The sequence below is a fragment of the Colletotrichum lupini genome, chromosome 4, assembly GCF_023278565.1.
Source record: "Colletotrichum lupini chromosome 4, complete sequence".
Taxonomy (NCBI): domain Eukaryota; kingdom Fungi; phylum Ascomycota; class Sordariomycetes; order Glomerellales; family Glomerellaceae; genus Colletotrichum; species Colletotrichum lupini.
This window is the reverse complement of record NC_064677.1, coordinates 6,540,042-6,559,965: the sequence shown is the minus strand read 5'-3', so window position 1 is coordinate 6,559,965 and position 19,924 is coordinate 6,540,042. Positions and strand designations below refer to the sequence as shown.

The 19,924-nt window shown below is 55.5% G+C and overlaps 8 protein-coding genes across 8 annotated transcripts; 3 read left to right on the top strand and 5 right to left on the bottom strand.

The window, feature by feature from the left end:
• Window positions 1-29: 29 nt before the first annotated feature.
• Window positions 30-1,229, bottom strand: CLUP02_09054 (uncharacterized protein; the record flags this gene model as incomplete). The annotated part of the gene is made up of 1 exon (XM_049288035.1): window positions 30-1,229. One exon carries the CDS (start codon window positions 1,227-1,229, stop codon window positions 30-32), a length of 1,200 nt encoding a protein of 399 aa, XP_049145179.1.
• A 2,503-nt stretch (window positions 1,230-3,732) lies between these two features.
• Window positions 3,733-4,993, bottom strand: CLUP02_09053 (tat pathway signal sequence; the record flags this gene model as incomplete). The annotated part of the gene is made up of 4 exons (XM_049288034.1): window positions 3,733-4,051; window positions 4,105-4,724; window positions 4,777-4,791; window positions 4,850-4,993. The coding sequence occupies 4 exons, from the start codon at window positions 4,991-4,993 to the stop codon at window positions 3,733-3,735; spliced, it is 1,098 nt and encodes a 365-aa protein (XP_049145178.1).
• Window positions 4,994-5,290: 297 nt separating this feature from the next.
• On the bottom strand, window positions 5,291-7,371 carry CLUP02_09052 (uncharacterized protein; the record flags this gene model as incomplete). Its single annotated transcript, XM_049288033.1, has 7 exons — window positions 5,291-5,641; window positions 5,715-5,918; window positions 6,165-6,242; window positions 6,297-6,388; window positions 6,474-6,681; window positions 6,824-6,915; window positions 7,068-7,371. The coding sequence occupies 7 exons, from the start codon at window positions 7,369-7,371 to the stop codon at window positions 5,291-5,293; spliced, it is 1,329 nt and encodes a 442-aa protein (XP_049145177.1).
• Window positions 7,372-7,456: 85 nt separating this feature from the next.
• CLUP02_09051 (uncharacterized protein) lies at window positions 7,457-9,723 on the top strand (the record flags this gene model as incomplete). Its single annotated transcript, XM_049288032.1, has 9 exons — window positions 7,457-7,495; window positions 7,655-7,927; window positions 7,981-8,168; window positions 8,226-8,477; window positions 8,540-8,821; window positions 8,888-9,109; window positions 9,180-9,293; window positions 9,368-9,438; window positions 9,494-9,723. The coding sequence occupies 9 exons, from the start codon at window positions 7,457-7,459 to the stop codon at window positions 9,721-9,723; spliced, it is 1,671 nt and encodes a 556-aa protein (XP_049145176.1).
• Window positions 9,724-11,140: 1,417 nt separating this feature from the next.
• On the top strand, window positions 11,141-13,485 carry CLUP02_09050 (uncharacterized protein; the record flags this gene model as incomplete). The annotated part of the gene is made up of 4 exons (XM_049288031.1): window positions 11,141-11,420; window positions 11,593-12,206; window positions 12,296-12,590; window positions 12,788-13,485. 4 exons carry the CDS (start codon window positions 11,141-11,143, stop codon window positions 13,483-13,485), a joined length of 1,887 nt encoding a protein of 628 aa, XP_049145175.1.
• Window positions 13,486-13,889: 404 nt separating this feature from the next.
• Window positions 13,890-14,909, bottom strand: CLUP02_09049 (uncharacterized protein; the record flags this gene model as incomplete). The annotated part of the gene is made up of 1 exon (XM_049288030.1): window positions 13,890-14,909. The coding sequence occupies one exon, from the start codon at window positions 14,907-14,909 to the stop codon at window positions 13,890-13,892; it is 1,020 nt and encodes a 339-aa protein (XP_049145174.1).
• Window positions 14,910-16,081: 1,172 nt separating this feature from the next.
• On the bottom strand, window positions 16,082-18,271 carry CLUP02_09048 (uncharacterized protein; the record flags this gene model as incomplete). The annotated part of the gene is made up of 1 exon (XM_049288029.1): window positions 16,082-18,271. The coding sequence occupies one exon, from the start codon at window positions 18,269-18,271 to the stop codon at window positions 16,082-16,084; it is 2,190 nt and encodes a 729-aa protein (XP_049145173.1).
• Window positions 18,272-19,594: 1,323 nt separating this feature from the next.
• CLUP02_09047 (uncharacterized protein) lies at window positions 19,595-19,834 on the top strand (the record flags this gene model as incomplete). The annotated part of the gene is made up of 1 exon (XM_049288028.1): window positions 19,595-19,834. The coding sequence occupies one exon, from the start codon at window positions 19,595-19,597 to the stop codon at window positions 19,832-19,834; it is 240 nt and encodes a 79-aa protein (XP_049145172.1).
• Window positions 19,835-19,924: the final 90 nt, after the last annotated feature.

The window sequence follows — 19,924 nt, the reverse complement described above, 5'->3', positions numbered from 1 at the left end:
CTCCTTCTAAACATCCAACATGCTACCGATCATAACCCCAGCTTCGTCAACTCGCTCTCCAGACTCACTCTCCACGCCTTCGCCTTCTCCCCCTTCCCTCTAGGACAAACCTCACATATCGCCCTCGTAAAGTTCACGACCTTCTGCACCGTCTCCTGAACGCCCTTGTAAGGCCATCCAGCCACAACCTCCCCTTCGATCCCCTTCTCTAGACAAACCTCCCTCGCCCACCCCCTCATCCTCTCCCTCTCCGCCTTGGCCACCATCTCATCATCTCCTCCACCCCAAGGATACAAAAACGCATTCGGCGGATCCCACCTCGGCCCAGGCACCACCCCATCAAACTCCCAATCCAAAATCCCCGTCACGTTTCCTTCCCCGTCCACCATGACGTTCGCGAGGTGCAGGTCCCTGTGCGAGAGTACATACCGCGTATCATCCACCTCGTCCGCGTGAACCCTAACATACTCTCTATACTCCTCCAAACGCGGCACGAGATCCCTCATCCACCCGAGCGAAGCGTGCCTCCCAATAGCGTAGACATACTTCTCGACGCTCTTATCCAGAAGCTCCGCCCACCCGGAGAACGCGCCCCCAACAGGATTCAACGTCTCGATCGTCTCCCCCTCCCAGCACCGCGAAATCTCAGGCTCCATCCAGAACCACTCATCCACAACCGGGCCCGGCACCACCTCCCCCTCGTCATCGACCCTTAACCCGCCAACATGCTCCCACGCACCACCCTTCGAACTTTCCCACAACTCCGCGAGAAAGCCCACAAGCTGCTCGACAAGCCTCCTCCTCGCAACCTCCCCCAGATCCCAAAACACCTTATCCGCACTAACACCATCAATCCTCTCCAACAGCGTAAACTCGTACCCCAGCACGTTCTCACAAGAAGAATCCCAGCGCAGCACGGCGGGCACGGGGACGGCGGTGTGTTGCCGGACCCAGCGCATCACGGCGACTTCGTTTTCTGTCTTTATGCGTGGTAAGTGGCGGCCTGCGACGCGGAGGACGAGTGTTGTGGTGCCGTCTGCGTTGGGACGTGCCGGTGCGAGGTGCGTGGCATCTGAAGGGGGAAAGTGGAGGAGGTAGATGCTGTGGAAGGCTGCTGTTACTGTGAGAGGTTCTGTGTGGGTTGGCGGTGGGAGGTTGAGGGATGTTGTGAAGGCGAGGAGGTCGGTTGGTGTGAGGAGGGGTGGGAGGTTCGCCGCAGGGCCGGCCATTTTGAGACTTTTCGTGGAGGGCTGGGTTCTTGTGATTTTACTGTTGACACGGAATGGATATGGTTAAGGAAAAGCACGGGTTCGGCGTCTTGTCTTTATATGTTTCCTTCTAATCGATGCTGTTCTTGGACTTTGCTGAAATCCGTAGATCTACTGATCCTTCCAACTCGCAAGGGAAGGCGATGTTGATGCAAAGTAAGCGCTACCGTCCCGGCCCCACACGCCTACGGTCTACCTAACCAGTATCGGGCCCGGCGCCGAAGAGCAGATCCACTTAACCCGGATGAGCCATCGCGTATCATCCGCCCACCGGCAACGCTTTGGGGAACTCGCTACAGGATCTTAAGATGTAATCGACATATACCTCATTCATAGTGAAATAAGAATTGGAAGATGGGAAATGGGCTAGTGACGCTTCGTTCTCCTATACGAATCGCCGCATAACTGTATCAGCAAGGCAAGAAAGACGACCGCTCTGCGCGTCGTAACCCAGCCTGCTCTCACTGGCCCCAGCACCACCGGCTCAGATAAGGTAGGTTAGGCTTCGTAGAGTTTACTTGGGCACCTATCTTCCCTGAAAAACTGTGATTCATGAACATATACTGCAAGAGGCAACACTCATAAACGTATCCAAGGTACCTATGTTAAGAGGAGGACTTGACATTGTGGTTTGTTTATCGGCAACCTGTATGACTTCTTCCGGAAGATCTTTGTGTGGATTGAATACGGGTCTTCCGCTTGGACACAGATGGGGGTTTCGGATTCAATAGCTTGATTGTGCTATCTCGCGCTTTCTCGAGCGCAATGAAGAAGTCATCTAGCTTCTGACGCTTGATCGGGCGCTACGAGTCCGACCTACTCGGACCACCTTCACGATAGATGGAAGGGCGCATTGCCCAAAATCACAAACCGTAGGCCTCCGTGGCTACCGTCCAGCACATGTATATACCTCCCCTCTATTCCAAAGACGGAGCCCGATGATACATACCCAAACTATCAACCTGATGTACACCCTAGAGTACCTCAGATATTCATTCATCAACATCATGTCAGCCCGTTCATGGATCACTTCAAGTCGACCCCTCACAATTCACCCTTAGCGGCTTCGTCTGTCTTGGGTATCCGAGGGAAGCAAAGCTGAGGAATCCTCTTAAATAGCATGTCAGAAGGATAAACCCCCGCATTTCCCTCATGAAAAGTACCGTCTAAGCTACACGAGTCCGGTAAGCTATGCTTCTAGATGTCCAGAAACATTTAATATAAATGCTACAAAGACAACACACCCCAAGCAAAAACACCCGACGCCTTGGCCCTTGGCCCCCAAAATACCGACTCTCTAAATGCAGCACGTCCCCAAAACACCACGTGGGAAAATATCGTCACCGGCCGGCACCTTATTCTCGGCCATTCCCTCTTCCCTCTCACCCTCGCCCCCTACGCAAAAGTTGCCGAACCGACCGACCCGGACCGGCGCATTAGCGCTCCAGCTACTCCCTACTTCCCTACGTCCCGTGTCCAGCCACCACGAGTCGCGCCCCTCAAACACCAAGCACAGATCCCCTCAAACCCAGCATGTACTTGCGAGGCAAACCCGAAAACGGGCAGATATACACTGAATCTCAAGAAAAAAGAGCCGCCCAATCAATCGGTAGCCGCCAAGCCGGCCACCAAGAGCGTTTAACAAGATGCACGAAACGCTCTCTCTAAAAAGTTGCTGCGGCTCTTGAGGTGTCCTGGATCTTCTTCCAGATTGATCAGGTTCAGAAACTTGAGAAAATGCCGCTTCTATTTTCACTTGTCTTGGGATCTTGGCCAAACACCAAGAACGTTCTTTTGGAAGTATGTCTCTGCCCGTGATCTCTGAGAAACTCATTCTCGTTCACCCAGGATTTCTGACGGCGACCTCTATCCGGACTTACGCGCTGCGGCTGGGGTACGTGGTCACTTGGAAAGGTGAGATATACTGCAGTTGACTCGTGTTACTTTTATCTCTGTCTAGCTATCTATGCCCATCTTATCATTATTTCACCATTATGCTTCTTGACTCAGCAAACTGCTATGCATTGGGACTCCAGAGCCCCGTGGTATTTCCCCCACTATCCGCTGTCTCGGTATTGTTCTCTGCACTTGAACTCGTTGGGACTGGGCTTCATCGGAGAGGCATCGGTAATTACAGATCAACCCACATGCCAAATACACAAGTGAAAGTCCAAATATAACTGCCCAGGTGCAACTTTCCGTCAATTAGTCATGTCTGTACAAATGCGCGCAGCTGGCTGGTGTTAAGGTTATCTTGTCCCAGCTGTAAACGCAGCGCCCGGGGACTGCTTTTCCGTCGGCCTTCCTCCATCCATCGGCATGAGACCAGGATACACTTGAAATCAAAACAGGCACCGAGCATCCTTGCACATCCTGTCCCAGCCTACTGCGTCAGCTGAGTCGCAATGATACTTCGCGACGCTGGTTCTTTCGCTGTCCTCGCCGGCTGACCATTATTGATCGTTTAGGCGTGAGCGGCCGGGGCGGCGGCGGGAGCGGCTTCCTTGGCAGCCTCAGCAGCAGGAGCGGCGGGCGCAGCGGCAACAGGAGCAGCGACAGCGGGAGCAGCAGCAACGGGGTTGGCAATGTTGGCGCTAGTGAGACTCTGCTGGGCGACCTGGATGATGTTGGCCTGGCCGAGGGTGTTCTGGGGGAACCGGGCGTTGAAGCCAATGACATCACGGACGGCAGTAAAGGTTTGGGGCTGGACCATCAGGCGCTGAGTTGAGACGAGCCACTGAACACCCTCAGAGCAGGGAGGAGTAGTGAGGGAACCCATGTAGCTGCAAAAGAATTAGACATTGGAAATCAGAGGACTGCCAGACGTGGAACGTACCTTTGGAAGCTGCCGGCAGAGAGAAGAGTGACGACCTCCTGCATGTTCAGCGCACCAGTCTTGGTGACAGTACCGGGCTCCTTGATGGCACCGAGGGAAGAGAAGACGGTCTCGAGAAGGCTAGACGAAGCAGCCTCGGCCTTGATCGGGTTAGTTCCCATCGCGGGGATAGCCTTCAGGGCTTCGGCCGCGGCTCCAGTAGCAGCGCGGCGGGCCAGCTTGGTGCGGCGCTCAGCAGTTGCGTTTCCTCCAGCGGGAGCAGCTTCGGCAACAGGAGCAGCCTCGGCGACAGGGGCGGCGGGGGCAGCAGCGGCAGCGCCCTGCTCCAGGTCGATGTAGGTACCAATGACGGCAATCTCCTGGTTGGCACCCTCGAAGACCATGTGCATCTCCATAGCCATGCTCTTTCCGGCGTCGAGATGCTCACTGGGCAAGTGGAAGTGGAACTGCTGCAGGGTGAAGTTGCTGCCTCCAACTTGCATCGATCCGCCCTTGGCGATAACCTCAACGGTGGTTCCTAGGTTCTCGAACTCGGTGCCATCGGCCATGTCGGGGATCTGGAGGTTGATGGAGCTTCCGGGGAGAACGTTGAAGGAGCCGGCCACCATGTCGATGGGGGACTGGGTGGGTCCCCGTGGCGCACAGCTGGTTGGCAGTAGTATCCAGAGCGACCCAGTTCAAGGGGCCCTTGACGATATTGTTAGTATTGAGGTGTGCGGCTTCTAAGAGAGAAGAGAGCACTCACATTGCTGCCGGTGTAAGCAAAGTTGTTGACCTTGACCTTTCCCTCCTCAGCGCGAGGATCCAAGTGAGTTCCATAGGCGCACGAGGCCAGAACCTGGGAGATAGAGGCGGCGAAGAAGCCGAAGGTGATGAGACGGGAAGACATATTGAGCTAAAGGTAGGATACGGGACCAGCGCGTGGGGGGCCTACAAAGGATCGAAGGAAGGGAAGAATAGAAGCGAGTTACAAAAAAGTAGATTAATGAAGAAAAACGTATGACCAGCCCTCTAGGGGAAGAAACGAAACGAACGAGAAGAGAAGTTGAAGGTGAAAGAAAAGACAGATGATGGAGATGAAGAACGAGATGAGCCGAGAGAAGGAGTATGTTTGCATCAAGATGGCATGATGTCTATATACTTATGATCTGTAAGACTGTAGTCGAGGGCTGGTTATCTTGATGATCTACCTCACAGGTCCAAGAATAGTATCAATAGGCAAGAACCCATGCGAAGATGGCCGGGGCGGATAAGCAGCGAGGGACGGAATCATGGTGAGGATCTTGGCATGTGCTTCATCCAGGGTGTTGAGGAGCAGTGAGAGGCTCAGAAGGAAAAAGAGAACGGGTTGATGAATGAGGTTTAGGATTCCCTGTGTTTGGGGATGAGCGCCTCCGTTTCCCATGGTATCGCGGGCATGTTTCTGGCGCAGAATGGGAGGGGGGCTTTCAAGCTTCTCCATCCAATGCGACTGCATGCCATCTGGACTATGGACCAGGATCAATGATTGAGAGCAGGCGGCCAAGGCCGGGCGAGGCTATTGAGACGGAGGAGGAGGCTAGAAGGAGGGCCGTTTGGACAAGAGAGCGGAAGCCAGGGGGCCTTGCGACCCTGGTCGAGTTGACAGGATGGGAGTACGTCGCCAGGGTGAAACTGCCAGGCTCCGGAGGGTTGGATGGGGTTGTGGGGAATATGGCCACTTTATGAGTCTGGTGCTTGGCCAAGTCAACAGCTGGAGAGAAGACCCCTGCGATGCGCGTTCCACGAGTCTCAACGTGGGAGTTGATTGAAGTGACGGCTGTGGGAGAGAAGCGCTGGTTCGGACGGAGACGAAGCCCCCTTCCCAAAGATCATCTTAGCGATGATCTTGTTGAGACGACGGGCTGGATATCAACACCATCATGTTAGGTGATGCTGAATGACTGCATTTACCCAAGTGATTCCCAAGAAGCGGGAGGGTGGCTAAAAATAAGCATTTGGAAGGATCGACGACAAGAGCGGTGTTGGCCAAGTCGAAGCCGGAGGAATATCATATGCGGGAGTGACGTCTAGGGGAAGACGGGAGTCAAGAATTGAGGCTCTTTGTCCAAGGCATCCAAGAGGATACCAAGAGCTTGGTAGGCGGGGAGTAGCAGCACCTGCCACTGGAGCACGAGACTCAGACACGGCCTGCCTGGGTAGGTACGCAGTACCTTCAGGTATGGATGGAGGGTGCAAAGGTGCAATGGCAAGGGGGGCTTTGGGTACATATCTCCCGGATTTTCCCTCAACCACGTGTTACGGGCTGGCTGAGTAAGGTAGGAAAGGAAGGAAAGTACGGAGTACGGAGTACCCTGTGCTGCGTTATCCGTGCTTGCCTACTACCTTACTCAAGAAGGTATCCGAAGGTGTCTCCTTCCTCGGCTGAGTGAGGGCGTTAGAGACGTAAAGAAAAGCTGGTAGGTGCGATGCCTGCGTAAGGTATGGCCTGGGCAGCAACTTCAGGTTGCGGTAAGGTGAGGTAGGCCCAAGCTTGCTCTTTCCTTCCAAGTAAGGTGAGGGCAAAAAGTAGGTAAGGTAGCCTGGTAGATGCAAGCTCTAAAGAACCATCGTCTTGCTCTTACTCGTACGCGTGGCAGATATGGCAAGAGTAAGGTAAGGTGCTGTGTAATGGCAGGAAGCAACCAGGGATGAGGCAGCCGTCAGAAAAACCTTGTTCACCTTTGGTAGCGCTCTAAACCTTAACAGCCTTTAAGCCATGCACGACCTCCTGCTCTTGCCTGTCTCTGTCACGCTGAGTCTGTTCGGACGACACAGGGGCATTCGGGCCCACTTTTCCCAACCGTCACCGCGTGGTGAGACGACGCACGGGACACACAGCAGCCAGTCCCAGACCGCAGCAGGAAAGAGCAAGTTAAGTTGACTGCATGGCAAGACCCGGTGCGAAGCTGAAGCACCTCAGATGAAGCACGTTCCTGCCTTACGCATATTGCACTCCAGGTCACTGAGGTTCCTTCCTTCTTGCGTTGCAGCCAAGCTACGGCCCATGGATGACGACGGAAGAGAGCCCGACAACTTGTCTGACAGACACACTAAGACTGAAAAGACGTTGGATCCTGTTGAGAGGTGAGAGGCTTGTGAGAAGGGATGACAGGAAGAAGGGGTAGGGAGGAAGAAAACAGCTGATTTTTGCAGGGCCAAGAGCTTAAATGGCTGCCAAGTCAAACTGGGGGCGGAAGTGGAAGGGGTCAACTTGGTGATGGCTTGCGATATGTGAGCCGCCACCATGTGTCCTTGACAGCAGACGGGGAGGTTAACCTCAAGTACGGCTCAAAGTCCAGAACTGACTAAGCTAAGCGATGGAAAACTGCCAATGAGGAAGCGTCGTGATGTGGGAGAGCGCCTGGCCGCTGTGCACCCTAGCGTTCCATCCAGGCGGTACACCCACTGGAAACATCTTCCCTGCAACGGATAACTTGCCTTGAACCAGGTTAGGGTACCCACGGTGTCCGCTAGTCCCCTCGCTTAATCTTCACTACAGCGCCTCTACCTGCTGTAAGGTAGGGAGTAGGCCGCCCAAGGTACCAATGGACCGCTTGAGGACTGGGCTGCGTTTGCGTTCGCCGGCCGCGCCTCTCGCCAAGTCTTGCACCTCCTGATTTCTTCTGGGCGCGTCTCACGCCCTTTCCAAACTGCTGGGGCCTGCGACAAACCTCCACCTCCGCATCTCAACTTCACCAATTGTCTTCAACGACGTCGCCTGCGCGGTAGTATTCGTCTGCTCTCCAGCCCCGGTCCCTTCCCTTCTCTACCAGCTACGCCAGCCTACGACTCAACCTACCTTGTTACTTGCCTACCGTCTACGGTCTACGGAGTCACGGGAGTACGTCCTCAAAGTTCGGTCTTCTACCACCCACGCAACTGTCCATCACCAATACCACGCCTCGCCGCGCCCCATTTGCCAGCCATGCCATCCCTCTCCGCGTTCCCGCCGACCGTCTCGACCTCCCCGTCGGCACCGCCTGCCTTCATCTGAAGCTTCTTGGCGCGCTCCAAACGTCAGACGGCCCCTCCTTTGGCGCCAAGTCCCAGCGTCTACCGGAACCGCGTCTGATGTTTTAGCGACGACATGGGAACTTGAGAAGCTATCCCCATCTCCTCGAGTCCTTTCAGGCTCACCGCTCACGGCTTCACCCCAGTATCTGCCTGCCGGCCAGCCTTTTGGCTGTGGTCCTAACTGAACGACCTGGTTCTCGATCCCCACAGAGAGCAGAAAGAGTTACCCTTCAGCTGGGAAGGCCTGACGCTCTGTCCCTCTTTCCCTCTGCCTCGACCACTCGACGGTCCGTCCTCGGTGTCCGGCGCGCAACTTGCTCAACTCGACATTGGCGCTGGTCTTCGCTTTCGCTATTTGTTTGGGACCCCATCTCTGCCGACGACGTGCCAAGTCGCCCAGCGTTTTCGTCTCCATCATCATCAAGAGAACTCAATCTGAATGCGACGTCGCCCATAAGGTCCAACGACAGTCTTCAGCAGAGTCGGCTTGGCGAATCCCGAATGCCGTCTTGGTGGCCAAGGACGTCGTCATCTCCATCATCACCAAGGGTTTCCAGCCAGTTTTTCTGCGACGCATAAACCACGCAGCTGGTGTCTGGTCATCGGCGAGCGTGAGCCAAGACGACTTCTCCTCATATTTCGTCAGCACCGCCCGTAACATTCGGCTTGTCAAGTTGTCACTGTCAGTCGGTTCATCCAACATCCGCAAGATCTGCAGTGTCTACGCTGTCGCTGTCACTTGACCCAGGATGAACCGCACCGCGGCTGGGACGTCTCAGCGAGAAACACTGGCGTTGATTCTCTCGCCACCTAAGATTCTGTCTACATGGAACTCGTGTATCGATTCTTTGGCTCCGAGCACATGCCTGAAGAGAAAGCAATGCGCCAAAAGGCGGCAAGCGAACGGACAATCGCCGCTCCTTCAGAACAATGATTCTATAAGCATGATGAAGCCGCGGCGACGGCACTCGTGACGGAGTCTTTCCGGAGTAAGTTGGCTTGGCTTGTAGCGAGGACAGTGAAGTGCCCCTAGGCATTAGAGTCATACTCCTTCATCGCAAAGGAGAAGTTGAGCTAGACATGCGTATCCCTCGCGTCCCTCGCATCCCGAAGCAGACCACTCGCCCCAATTCGGATGCCAGCTCTCTGCTCCGGTAGAGGTGGTCCGGAACACGCACCTTTCACACTGCGGATACCGATGTCGCCAAGCACTTACCGTTGCGTTGAGAGCAGTCAACGTCGTACTAGAACTCTTCTCCGCATGTTGCAACCTAAGCAAGCTTGCTTCTGCCCCTTGTTGTGAGACATCCTTAATTCTTCCAGGGCTGGAAATTGGCGATTGGTTCTGTCCTAGTCGCACTTCTCGGCGTCTCGACGTTCCATTGTGCCCTGCAGCACTTGGCACTTGGCTGCTTGTCCCGCCGTGCCTCTCCGCTCGCTAGTGCAGGCCTCTATTGTCCGCCGAGAGACACCAGCAAAATAAGCTTCTACTGCCCAGGCCCTAATCGCAATGAAGTGTTGACGGTTACCATAAGTGAACAACAACAACAACAAGCGAAAGAGTATCGAAAGCCTGGCGTCTAAACGTGGCGATGCATCTTTTCATAGCCAGCAATCGTATTTAAGGCAAGTGATATGCCGCCAAATGATTGTTTTTTTTTTTCCCTTTCAGGACCTTTCAGATTCTGTTCATGTCGTGTACGAATACTCAGCCCATGATCGACGACTCGAAACGTGGAGACCCCCTTGATGATGGAGAGCGCGCGCGAGACCCCAGCCGCGTATCACGAAACATTGGTTCATTCTCGCCAAACTTGCTTATTGGTGGACACAGGAGGCGAGGAGGCTTTGCGAAAACTTCAAGACCTTCCGAATCATCTCCTGACGGATCGTTTAGGGTTGGGTCTGCTCTTGTCCCGCTTACTCATGGTCTCGTGGATCGTACAAGAGTCATTGACGCGGATTCAGAGAAAAGATGACGCAGAATGTTATGGCGAGCTACTGTCTAAAGAGGTTCTATGCAGATGACTTGGCCGTCGCTCCCTCACCGTAATGATTCTGCGTCATCTTTGGGTGTCCTCCAGGCTCCAGGTCAGCGTGTAAGCACATTTTGCACTAACAATCTCCCAACTCTTTGTTTCTCCGACGGGATAGACAACACCCCGAACCGCTGGCCAAACCAGATGTTAACCCGGACTACGTCACATACCCTTTCGTCAAGACAACCCTTTTGGCCCCGAAATCGTACACTTTTGTCGAAGTAATCGGTCATCATGTTGGAATTTTTCTGATAACAAGGGGTGAGAGGAAGTTGACATTCATTGCATCCTTCGCCCCTGAGATGAGGTATGTCGAGGAGAGATTTTGAGAACTGCAAGAGAGACACTGGCTTCCACTAACTCGCATGACCGGAGGGAGACCCACTAGCCACCGGCCGACGGCCGCGGAGAAGTGGAGAATCTTCGCTTACCGGATCGGGAATGCGAAGGGGCGCAAAACTCCACCTCCACTTTCCACGCCCGCGCCCGGATGTTCGGCGTTCATAGCTGGAAGTTGGAACACACGAGTTTCCCCTCTGGCTTGAAGTGGTCTCGCCAACGCAAGTGTTGAGACTTTGATATGATTGGTCAAGTCATTGATGGAATGCGCAATGATGATACGCCCATCCATAAGTCACCTTAAGGTAAGGTACCTTAGGCAACACTACAGAGTGATGCTCCGATGGGCTTGCATGTGGTGTTAGTTCCTTCCCACTAGCGCGTCAGCAAACTCCGCTTTCTACTATCCCGATGGTGCTAACCCGGTGAGGAATGCGAAGCTATGCGAAGCTCCTGCGAATGATGTATAAAGATGATGAAAAGGCGATGAATTTCAGTAGATTCGGTCGCGCGCTCTCTTACGACACAAGTCAGCTGTTACATCTTTCCTCTTCTTGAATCAAACTTTTTGGTCAGAAAACCAGTCATACAAGAAACATACAAACCAAAAAAAGATACACAAAATGGTCACCCGCGCCCAGGTCCAACACTCCAACGCCGCCCTCACATCCCGAACCGCGCCCCGAACGGCCGTCTTCCTAGGCGGCACGTCAGGCCTCGGCAAGCTCACCCTCATCGAGCTGGTATCCCTCGGCTTTCCCATACGGGTCTACATCGCCGGCCGCAAAGCCACGGAGCCGGCGATGAGACCCGTGCTCGAGGACCTGCGGCAGAAGAACCCGCGGGCCGAGCTGGTTTGGGTCGAGGCCGAGGTCTCGTTACTCGCGGAGACGAGAAGGGTTTGTGAGGTCGTGAAAGCGAGAGAGACGGGTCTCGATTTTTTGTGTTTGACGGCTGGGTATGCGCCTTTTGGGGGGCGGAATGGTGAGTTTTTGATGAGAGATTTCGCTTGTTTCTGTGCAAGATGAGAGGGGGTATATGGATGAGTTGAGTGAAGATGCTGATTTCGGTTTAGATACTGCGGAAGGGATAGATGTCTGCCATTCCCTGGAGTACTACTCCCGCATGCTCGCAACCCTCCACCTCCTCCCCCTCCTCCGCGCCTCCGCCTCCGCCTCCGCATCCTTATCCTCCCCCGGCCCAAGCCCCTCCCCGCGCGTCCTCACCGTCCTGGCGGGAAGCATGCTCTCCACCCGCATCGACGCAACAGACCTCAACCTCACCCGCTCGTCCCCCAGCAACACCAGCAGCAGCAGACTCTTCGGCTTCAAGGCGCAGACGCACATGTCGATCATGAACACCCTCTTCCTAGACAGGCTCGCCTCCGACCCGGCCAACGCGGGGGTGTCTTTCGTGCATAATTGGCCTGGCGCCGTGGACACGGGGAACATGGCGCGGTATCACGCGCCGACGTGGTGGAGTCCGTTCCCGCTGACGAACTTGCTGAGGCCGTTGTTTTTGGTGATGGGGTTCGAGGAGAGGGAGGCGGGGGAGAGGCATGTTTATTTGGCGACGTGTGGGCGGTTTGGTGGGAAACCGAAAGGGGAAGAGGAGGGGGATGGGAAGGAGAAGGGATGTAAGAACACGAGGGGGGAGGAGGCGGAGGAAACGGCGGTGCCGGCATCTTCGGTACGCAGGCACTGCCCGGCGGGTGGAAGAAGGATGTCAAGGTGACGAATCCGGGAATGCTGTTATTTCTCTCCCGACTTGGGGTCCAGGAGGAACGGGCGCGGGAGAAGGATCTCAAGAGGAGGAATCTGGCCGGCGGCGGTGGGATCGAGGCTTACGGGACCGGGGTAGTAGGAGGCGGAGGAGGCAGCGGGGAAAAGATCATCACACTCGACGTCGGCACCCTCTCCACCGGCCGGAAACGGAGCCGGAGCCGGAACCGACGCGGTCGAGCTTTTGAGCACGGTTCGGAGTGGGAGTTTGAGCGGGGGAGTCACTTGCTGTACCTCGCGAGTCCGGTTCTTACATTTGCTGCGCTGACTATCATGATTTTACTAGCAGACTGTAAGTCTTTGTTCCAAATTTTCCAGCATCTCCCATTTCCTCCTGAGTCTTTGGCTCCCCCCTTCTGCATGGTAACCCACCTTGATCGTTCGATTTCCACCAAGCCCCCTTGATCGCGATCTCTTCTCCCACAATCAATCTCAAACTAGATCTCGGTGGTGGAGTATCCTTTACAAGCCGAACTAACGTCCACAAAGGGTGGGGTCTCGCATCGATCCTAGCACTCATCACATCCCGCCTCTTAAACATCTACATTATCAAACAACGCACCCCTCCCCCCCCTCCTCCTCCTCCTCCGCCGCCGCCGGCCACTGCGTTCTTCGCTAGCAATGGCAACGGCAACGGCGGCATAGCCATATCGTCTTTACCACCAAAACTCACAGAGTACCTCATCCCCCTAACCCCCTCCCTCAAAATTCGCATGCGCGGCCCAGCAGACGACCTCGCCGCCCTGACGACAGACGCCTGGCTCCTCGCAAAGACGGCCGTGCAGGGCTACCTCGAGGCGACGGCCAAGCTGGCCGTGTACGTCGTCGCCATCTTCAGCGGCAACGTCTCGCAGGCGGGGAATCTGGTGCTGCTTGTGCTCTTGCTGGGGAGCGCGGGCTTGTTGGGGCTGAGTAACGGGTGTATGAAGGGGGTGAGGGGAAAGGGGCGCGTGGCGAGGGTGTGGCATGGTGATGATGCTGATGGGCCTGGTGGTGGACGTGGTGATGGAGCGGGAAGTGGGGGGCGGGCTGGGAGGGGGGAGATGGGGAGGACGACCAGGCCACGCGGCGGGTGGAAGGGAGATAAGGAGGAGGGGGATGGGATTGGCGATCCGGATTGGGATTCACAGGTCGGTAGGGTTGTGAGGGATCCCTATCCTTTTGAAGGGAGTGTTGAGTATTCATAGTATAGAGGGATGTGGTGAAGCTGAGGTTGATTTGAAACGTGGGTAAATGTAAACGATGCCTGTCAGACGTTGCAAAGTGTCATGGAGTTGGACTTCAGACTTGAGGTGATGTCTATGAAGGTGTATATTAAGATACTTCTACTATATGAACATCTCTCCTATATCGGAGAAGTAAGGCTGGATCGCTTAAGGCCAGAATAGAATCTCGGCTACTGCTAGTACATAGACTATATGCATTTGCGTATCACGACTTCCAGATAGACACTCCTCAAACTCTACCAGCCGCCATCGTGAACCCAGAAGTAGAATCTCCTCCAGGGGGGTTTAACAACAAAAGAGCAGACATTTCGCTCCTTCCCTCTCTCCCATTACCTTATTATCCTCGGAAGCATCCTTTAACAGCATCACCACTCATTCGCATGATAGCTCACCACCCGCCGACTAGGATTCCTTCTCCCAGCAACACGCTTAAGAGACCATGGCGCAGACGGTCGCGAATTATACTCATCCCTCTCAGCGCACCTTCTCCTCCATTCCATATTCGCCAAGATATCCCGCGCAACGCCCCACCGCCCCAGCTCACAGGCGTCCTTGAACTCCCGCTCCCGATGCACCATAACGGAAGCAGGACACCCCGCCTCGATGAGTATCCTCACAGCCTCCTCATCGCGCGTATCGCGATCAACCACAAATGCCTGCCGCTGCTGCTCCGTCATGCCGCCAGGCAAGAGGCTGTAATTCGCCTGCAGCGCGAAACCCAGAGCGTTCACCCGCGTCGTCATGTTGATTTTGTAGCGATGGTTTGGCTTCGGGGGCGGCGTGCGGATCAGGTTGCGGTCGACGGAGCTGTGCGTCGTGCGTTGGACGTCGGCGCCTCGGTCTAGTAAGAGGCGGAGCATCGCAGTATCACGATTAAAGGCCGCCCAGTGGAGGGAGGTCAAGCATGACCCCTTGGGTTCCGGCTTGCCGTGGAGAATCTCGTTGGCTGCGAGGGACTTGTCGATGCCGTCGTTGGCGTTGATATCCGCGCCGAGGTCCAGGGCTGCGTTGACTCCTTCGGGGAACCCTCTTATTGTGGAGAGGATGAGGATGTACGAGTATAACCCGCCCGGATCTGTCTGTGAGGTCGTGCCCATGCTTGCGTTTGTGTTACGGGAGAAGTTGCTGCGCACGTGGGACTCGAGGATGGGTGCGATCAACTCCCGGAATCTGTCGTTGAGGAGGCCGAGGTAGAGATGCTCCGCGAGGGCTTGCATTTTCGGCTTTTGAGCCTCGGGCTGGAGGACGTGCTCTATGATGACGAGCAGGACCTCCGTTGGCAGGTTCTGGAAGCGGTTGCGCAGACGGCCGAGTCCGTTTGATGATCGCCATGTTGGGCGATGGAGAGGTTGGCAAGTTTGTTGCTGCTCTTGTGTATTCGTCATTTCGGTTCTATCCTGTCTTGCGTACTTGCGAGATAGTGGAGAGAAATGTAAAGGGAAAGTCTGTGATGTGAATGCGGTGGTTGCGGTGAAGTTGACTGCTGTGTTGAATTGTTCGAGACTTACTTTGTAATAAATATCTCTTTTGGGTGATGGGTATTGAAAAACAACGAAGATGGGTAAAATGTCAAATCTTTCGGAGACGGTAAGCTTGGTGGCTGATTTGTCCAGCAAGTTAAAGTAGGTATAGTACCTTGAGGTCCTGGCTGATTCACACTCTTGAACAGTACTTGAAGGCACAAGGTAGTCATACTCGTGATCAATAGCGCTCGACTGCTCGAAGTCTTCACCACTCTCGTCGGTTTGGTCTAGAGGCTCATCGTGAGACTCATAGCGGTTGCACTCGAAGGTAGCTCCGCATAGTCGGGCAAGTAGTCAAGCCTGGAGGGGGCGGGGGGGCGTACTGTTACCCTCGTATTCGTCCTCGATGAGGGAAAATCCGCCAAAGTCGTTGTGAGACTCGTAGTTGCGGAATGTAGATATTGCAACGAAATGCACGGAACGCTGACGAGAAGCAGGCAAGATTCAGCTTCTGTTCAATACCAGACCTACCTTTGCAAACACCTCTTTTGCTCCCAGTTAACCCTTCTGTTACAACTCTGAATTATGAAAGCATGATTTAGTCCATCGCAGACTATCAGATAGTATGAGAACTATGCAAACAGTACAGACATCCTAAAGCGTGTCCTACGAATAAAGTTCTTCGGAATATCTTGTGGACCAAAAACTCACTCGTGGCATCTTCCCAACTCTTCGTCACCGACGTCACTTCATCTTGAACATCAACTAATGCACATCGAGACAAGTGTGAAAGAGGCGTGTGGCCATTTGATTCCCTTCTGCCTATTACCCGGTAAAAACCCCATGCTAAACTCCCCCCAGTAGGCTATTTTGTCTTTTATGACTGACCAACCCCCTTTTCTACTCCACGCTTGAAAGACAAGAAATCAGGGTATATATACCGAATTCCATAACAAGACTCGCGCGCTTTTCCCTGACCACCCAATCCCTGAGCGCCTCATGAGGACCGAGTGTATCTCAAGTCCGCTGATAGAGAAAAAAAGACACAAACAAAACAAAACTCTAGTGGTATAACGAAGATGGTAAAAATATTGTTACAAAGACCGATCATTTGTCGTGCTCGGCGATTCCTCGCAGCACTTGACAATCTCGCACAGAGATCGCATGACGAGCGGATCAACCTCGTTGATCAGGTCGCCTCCGGCCATAGACCTGCCGGACCCCCCGGCACGCAACGTCGTCACGAGGTGCGCGATACACCGCGACAACCCCTGCTGCAGCTCCCGAAGGGGGACATCGGAGACCGCAGCCGAGTGTGCTGCCGGCGTCATTGTTGGCACAGCAGGAGGAGCCGGCGTTGGAATCTGACTCTGTCGTGATGCTGAACAGGTCCGGAGGCCGAGAAACATGCTGGATCGCTTCCGCAACGACTTTGGCGGCGGTGGCGATGTCGTCATGTCCTGCATCCCTTGCATGCCCTGAAGGCCGAGTAATGTGGCGGCCTTCTTGGGGATGGAGTCATCCGTGATGACGCTGCTGCCGCTGGGGCTAGCAGGTGTGGGAGGTCTCGGCTGCGACTGTGTCGTACTGTTCTGAACCATGGGCGCGAGGTAGTTGTACGCGACGATGTGGGCGTAGAGGGCGTCGCAGAGCCAATCTGACCCCTGGGGGAAGACGCTGCGAATACGGGACCACTGGGGTGGAGCAACGAGGGTAGCTGTTGACGGCGATAGGGAGGCAGAGGAGGGGAGATCGAGGTTGGAGGAGGATGCGCCGCGGGAGCAGCAGCGACGGTTGAGATTGGTAGTGCGGCGGGAGCTGAGCCAGCGCCAGCGTTTCGGAGACGCGGGCGGTGTGTCTGGGCGAAGAGCCTCCGGAGCGGCTGGTTGTCTGACCTTGCGGGAATAGCTACGGATCGTCTCGATGGAGAGGCTGGAGCAGAGAAGCGTTGTCTCGGGGAAGCATGTCACGGAGACGCGGAGAGATTCCATCACATTGGGAGGAAGAGGAATACGGCGGCTTTGGTCGTCCGAGGGAGGAGGCGGAATGTCGATCGGGTCCTCGAGCCAAGTGTATGATGTGCTAAGAGACGATGTAGGCCGAGACCTTGTTTGAGCCTGAGATCGGGGACGAGGAGTCGGTGTGGTGTATGCTCTTGAAGGGCCAGCGGCGCCGGAGCGGGAGGTCGGGCGCGGTGTCACAAGTAGAGGAGGAGCCAGGCCCTGGCGGGGAGTTGAAGTCGGCGTGTCATGCGCATCGAGGTAGCGGAACCATGGCTCCAGTTCCTCCTTGAGGTCGGAGATAATAGAGCTACGATCCGTCCCCGGCGCGACGATGTGATCGGGTTGCCTATGCCGCGAAGACGCATGCGAACGCGAACGAGACCGAGTAGAGATAGCCTTACGGGCGTCATCGGTGAATGAGACGCGGTGCTTTAGCGATGAGCAACGCGTGGGCACGGCGATGTCGACGGAGTGAAGTGAGTGAATCGAGTGCATTGAATGGCGGTTCTGCTCCTTGGCGGCAGCAGCAACGGCCGCCGCAGTAGGGTCTAGATGCAGACTCCGGGCCCGGCTGGTGGGCCGGGTGTAACCCTCAAACGGGTTGGACAGCCGGCGCGTAGTGGCTGCGGCATTGGCGCTCTTGGCCCGGGGCGGTGATTCGTTGATGGACCGGTCGCCTAGTCGGGATAGCGGCCGCACCGGCTTGATGGGTGTCAAGACGGGCGATTGGACTAGGCTCTTGCCGAGCTCGGGATGATCCGCCGGCGCGTCTGGCTCAAAGTCCATCCAGCTCTCCAAGCTTCCGTCTGCTTCACCTCCAAAGGAGACGACTCGTTTTTGCGACGAAGATGACGCGATCACGGGTTGGCTTGAGGCGGAAATGGTGGTGTCTGCAGTGAGAACAGAATGTTGGCGAATGTGCGGTGATTCGGCGGCGTCGTCTTCGCCGTCGAGGTCACCCCCGGCCATGCTAAAGGAGTCACCGCTCGAGCTTGAAGCGGCGTCTGAAATGTCATGGTGGCTCGCATCGCTGGCCGAGCTTTTCTCGTCGATAGCACCTAGAGGCTGGAATTGAGCCACTCCGTTGGGATGACATGGTGCGCCGAGGACGGAAGGAGGTTCAGCAGTGTCGTGCCAGTCGTCTTCGTCCGAGGCGAGAGCAGGCGAGGGCGCGCCGGCAGTCATGTTCTTGGCGGCGAAGATGAGGGCAGAGAACTCAAGGTCCTGGGCCAGCAGCTCCGGCAGGTTGCAGTCCATGGTAGGTTCCGCGGCTTCGGCCATGACGCCGGCTCGGATGCATAAACTCTCGGGTTGGTATCCGTAGGAGAGGTCGGTATGCGGCTGCGAACGTGTGTGATGACTGTGGTGATGGTGGTGTGGTTGAAACTGGGTTGGCGGCGGCGACGAGACAGGACGACAGATGATCGGCTGCGGGCTGAAGATGGAGCTAGAGCTAGAGCTAGATCTGGAACTTGAACTGCAGTTGGAGGAGCTGGCGTTGGAGCTGTTGCTGGAGCTGGAGGGCAGGGTCAGTGGCAAGAGGTTTTTCATGCTCCGGACGGAGCGTCTTCGCCCCAGGACCGGCGGACGGGATGTTTTAAAGGTTGTTGGAAAGATGTTCCTTGCAGGGAGGGCCTCGGTCGCGTGTGGGGCAGGGAAGGGAGCTGGAACGTCTAACGCGAACATGGGGTGCATGCCACATGGGTTGATGCTCATGCCATTGGGCGAGTCTCTGAGAGAAAAGGGGAGAACCTCCAAGAGCCAGGGGTGGTCGTTGCTCACGAGGATGCTGGCCGCTTGGGAGCTGCTCAGCCTTTAAGCTGCCAGGGCTGACGACAGGGAAGAGGATGGGAATGGGCCACGGGCGACGGGCGTGTAGCCGTGTCTGTGTACCACAATGCTCCAGCGACGATGGACACCCGACTGCTCACGTCTGTGGGCAATGGGCAGAGACGACGGAGCAGTAGGGCAGCAGAAGGGAATGTCGCTAGTAGGGATCCGAGGGAGGACCTTGTTGTTCGATTTCCACTGCTTCTATCCTGCTTCTACGAGAAGGGAATCAAGGGGGGAGGTATCCGTACGGTACGATGTAGTATATCTCACTACTCCATATACAAAAGCCGAAAGGACGATTGTATGGTCGGATCCGGGATTCCCAAAGAGGGCAGGCACTCTGTGACCGTTGGAGAGTATCCGTAGTGGAAGACTGGGAAAGGGCCCACGACGTGACGAGGGAGATGAGATGAGATGAGAAGGGGGGTGTGGCGGGAGAGAGCTCCGTCTCCGAATACCTCGAGGGTGACGGCAAGGGATCGAGAATGAGAAAGATTGCTTCCCAGAGATTGCCGGAGGGGAAAGCTGCGTATGCCGTGACACCTCGAGGGCCACAGCAACAATAATTAATCAATGTAAGTGCGATACACGTTGTCGGGCTTGCTGCACCATCTCAGACAACCGACACGGAGGGAGACTATAAGTATTCTGTAGACCGTAGGTCCGTAGGACGACCAGAATGCTGGCGGCCATTGTTAGTCGTGAGAGTGAGACACAAATTCGCCAGGCATGGTGCTTTTCGCCCTTGCGTCGTCCGCACCCCTACTGTGCATGTGTAGTCTGTACAGAGTGGCAGCCAAGGCCGTCCCTTGGCTTTGGTGTTCTTTTCTTTTCACTTCCGGGGCGTGCAGAGTCTGCGCGAACCACAGCATAGGTACCACCCGTGCCGTCCACTTTGCGTTCCGGATACCGCATGATACTTTACTCTTGCCGCGAGGCCATTGCGATTTGCGAACCAGTGAGGGAACCAGTCCAGCGGGACTCCGGAGCTCACGGGATGGAGACGCCTAGAATGGCCGGGTCAGGGGCAGCATGCCTCTTAGCGTTGTCTATTGAGAAGCGAGTAACAAACGGCAAGCATCGCGTCCCCGATTTTCGGTC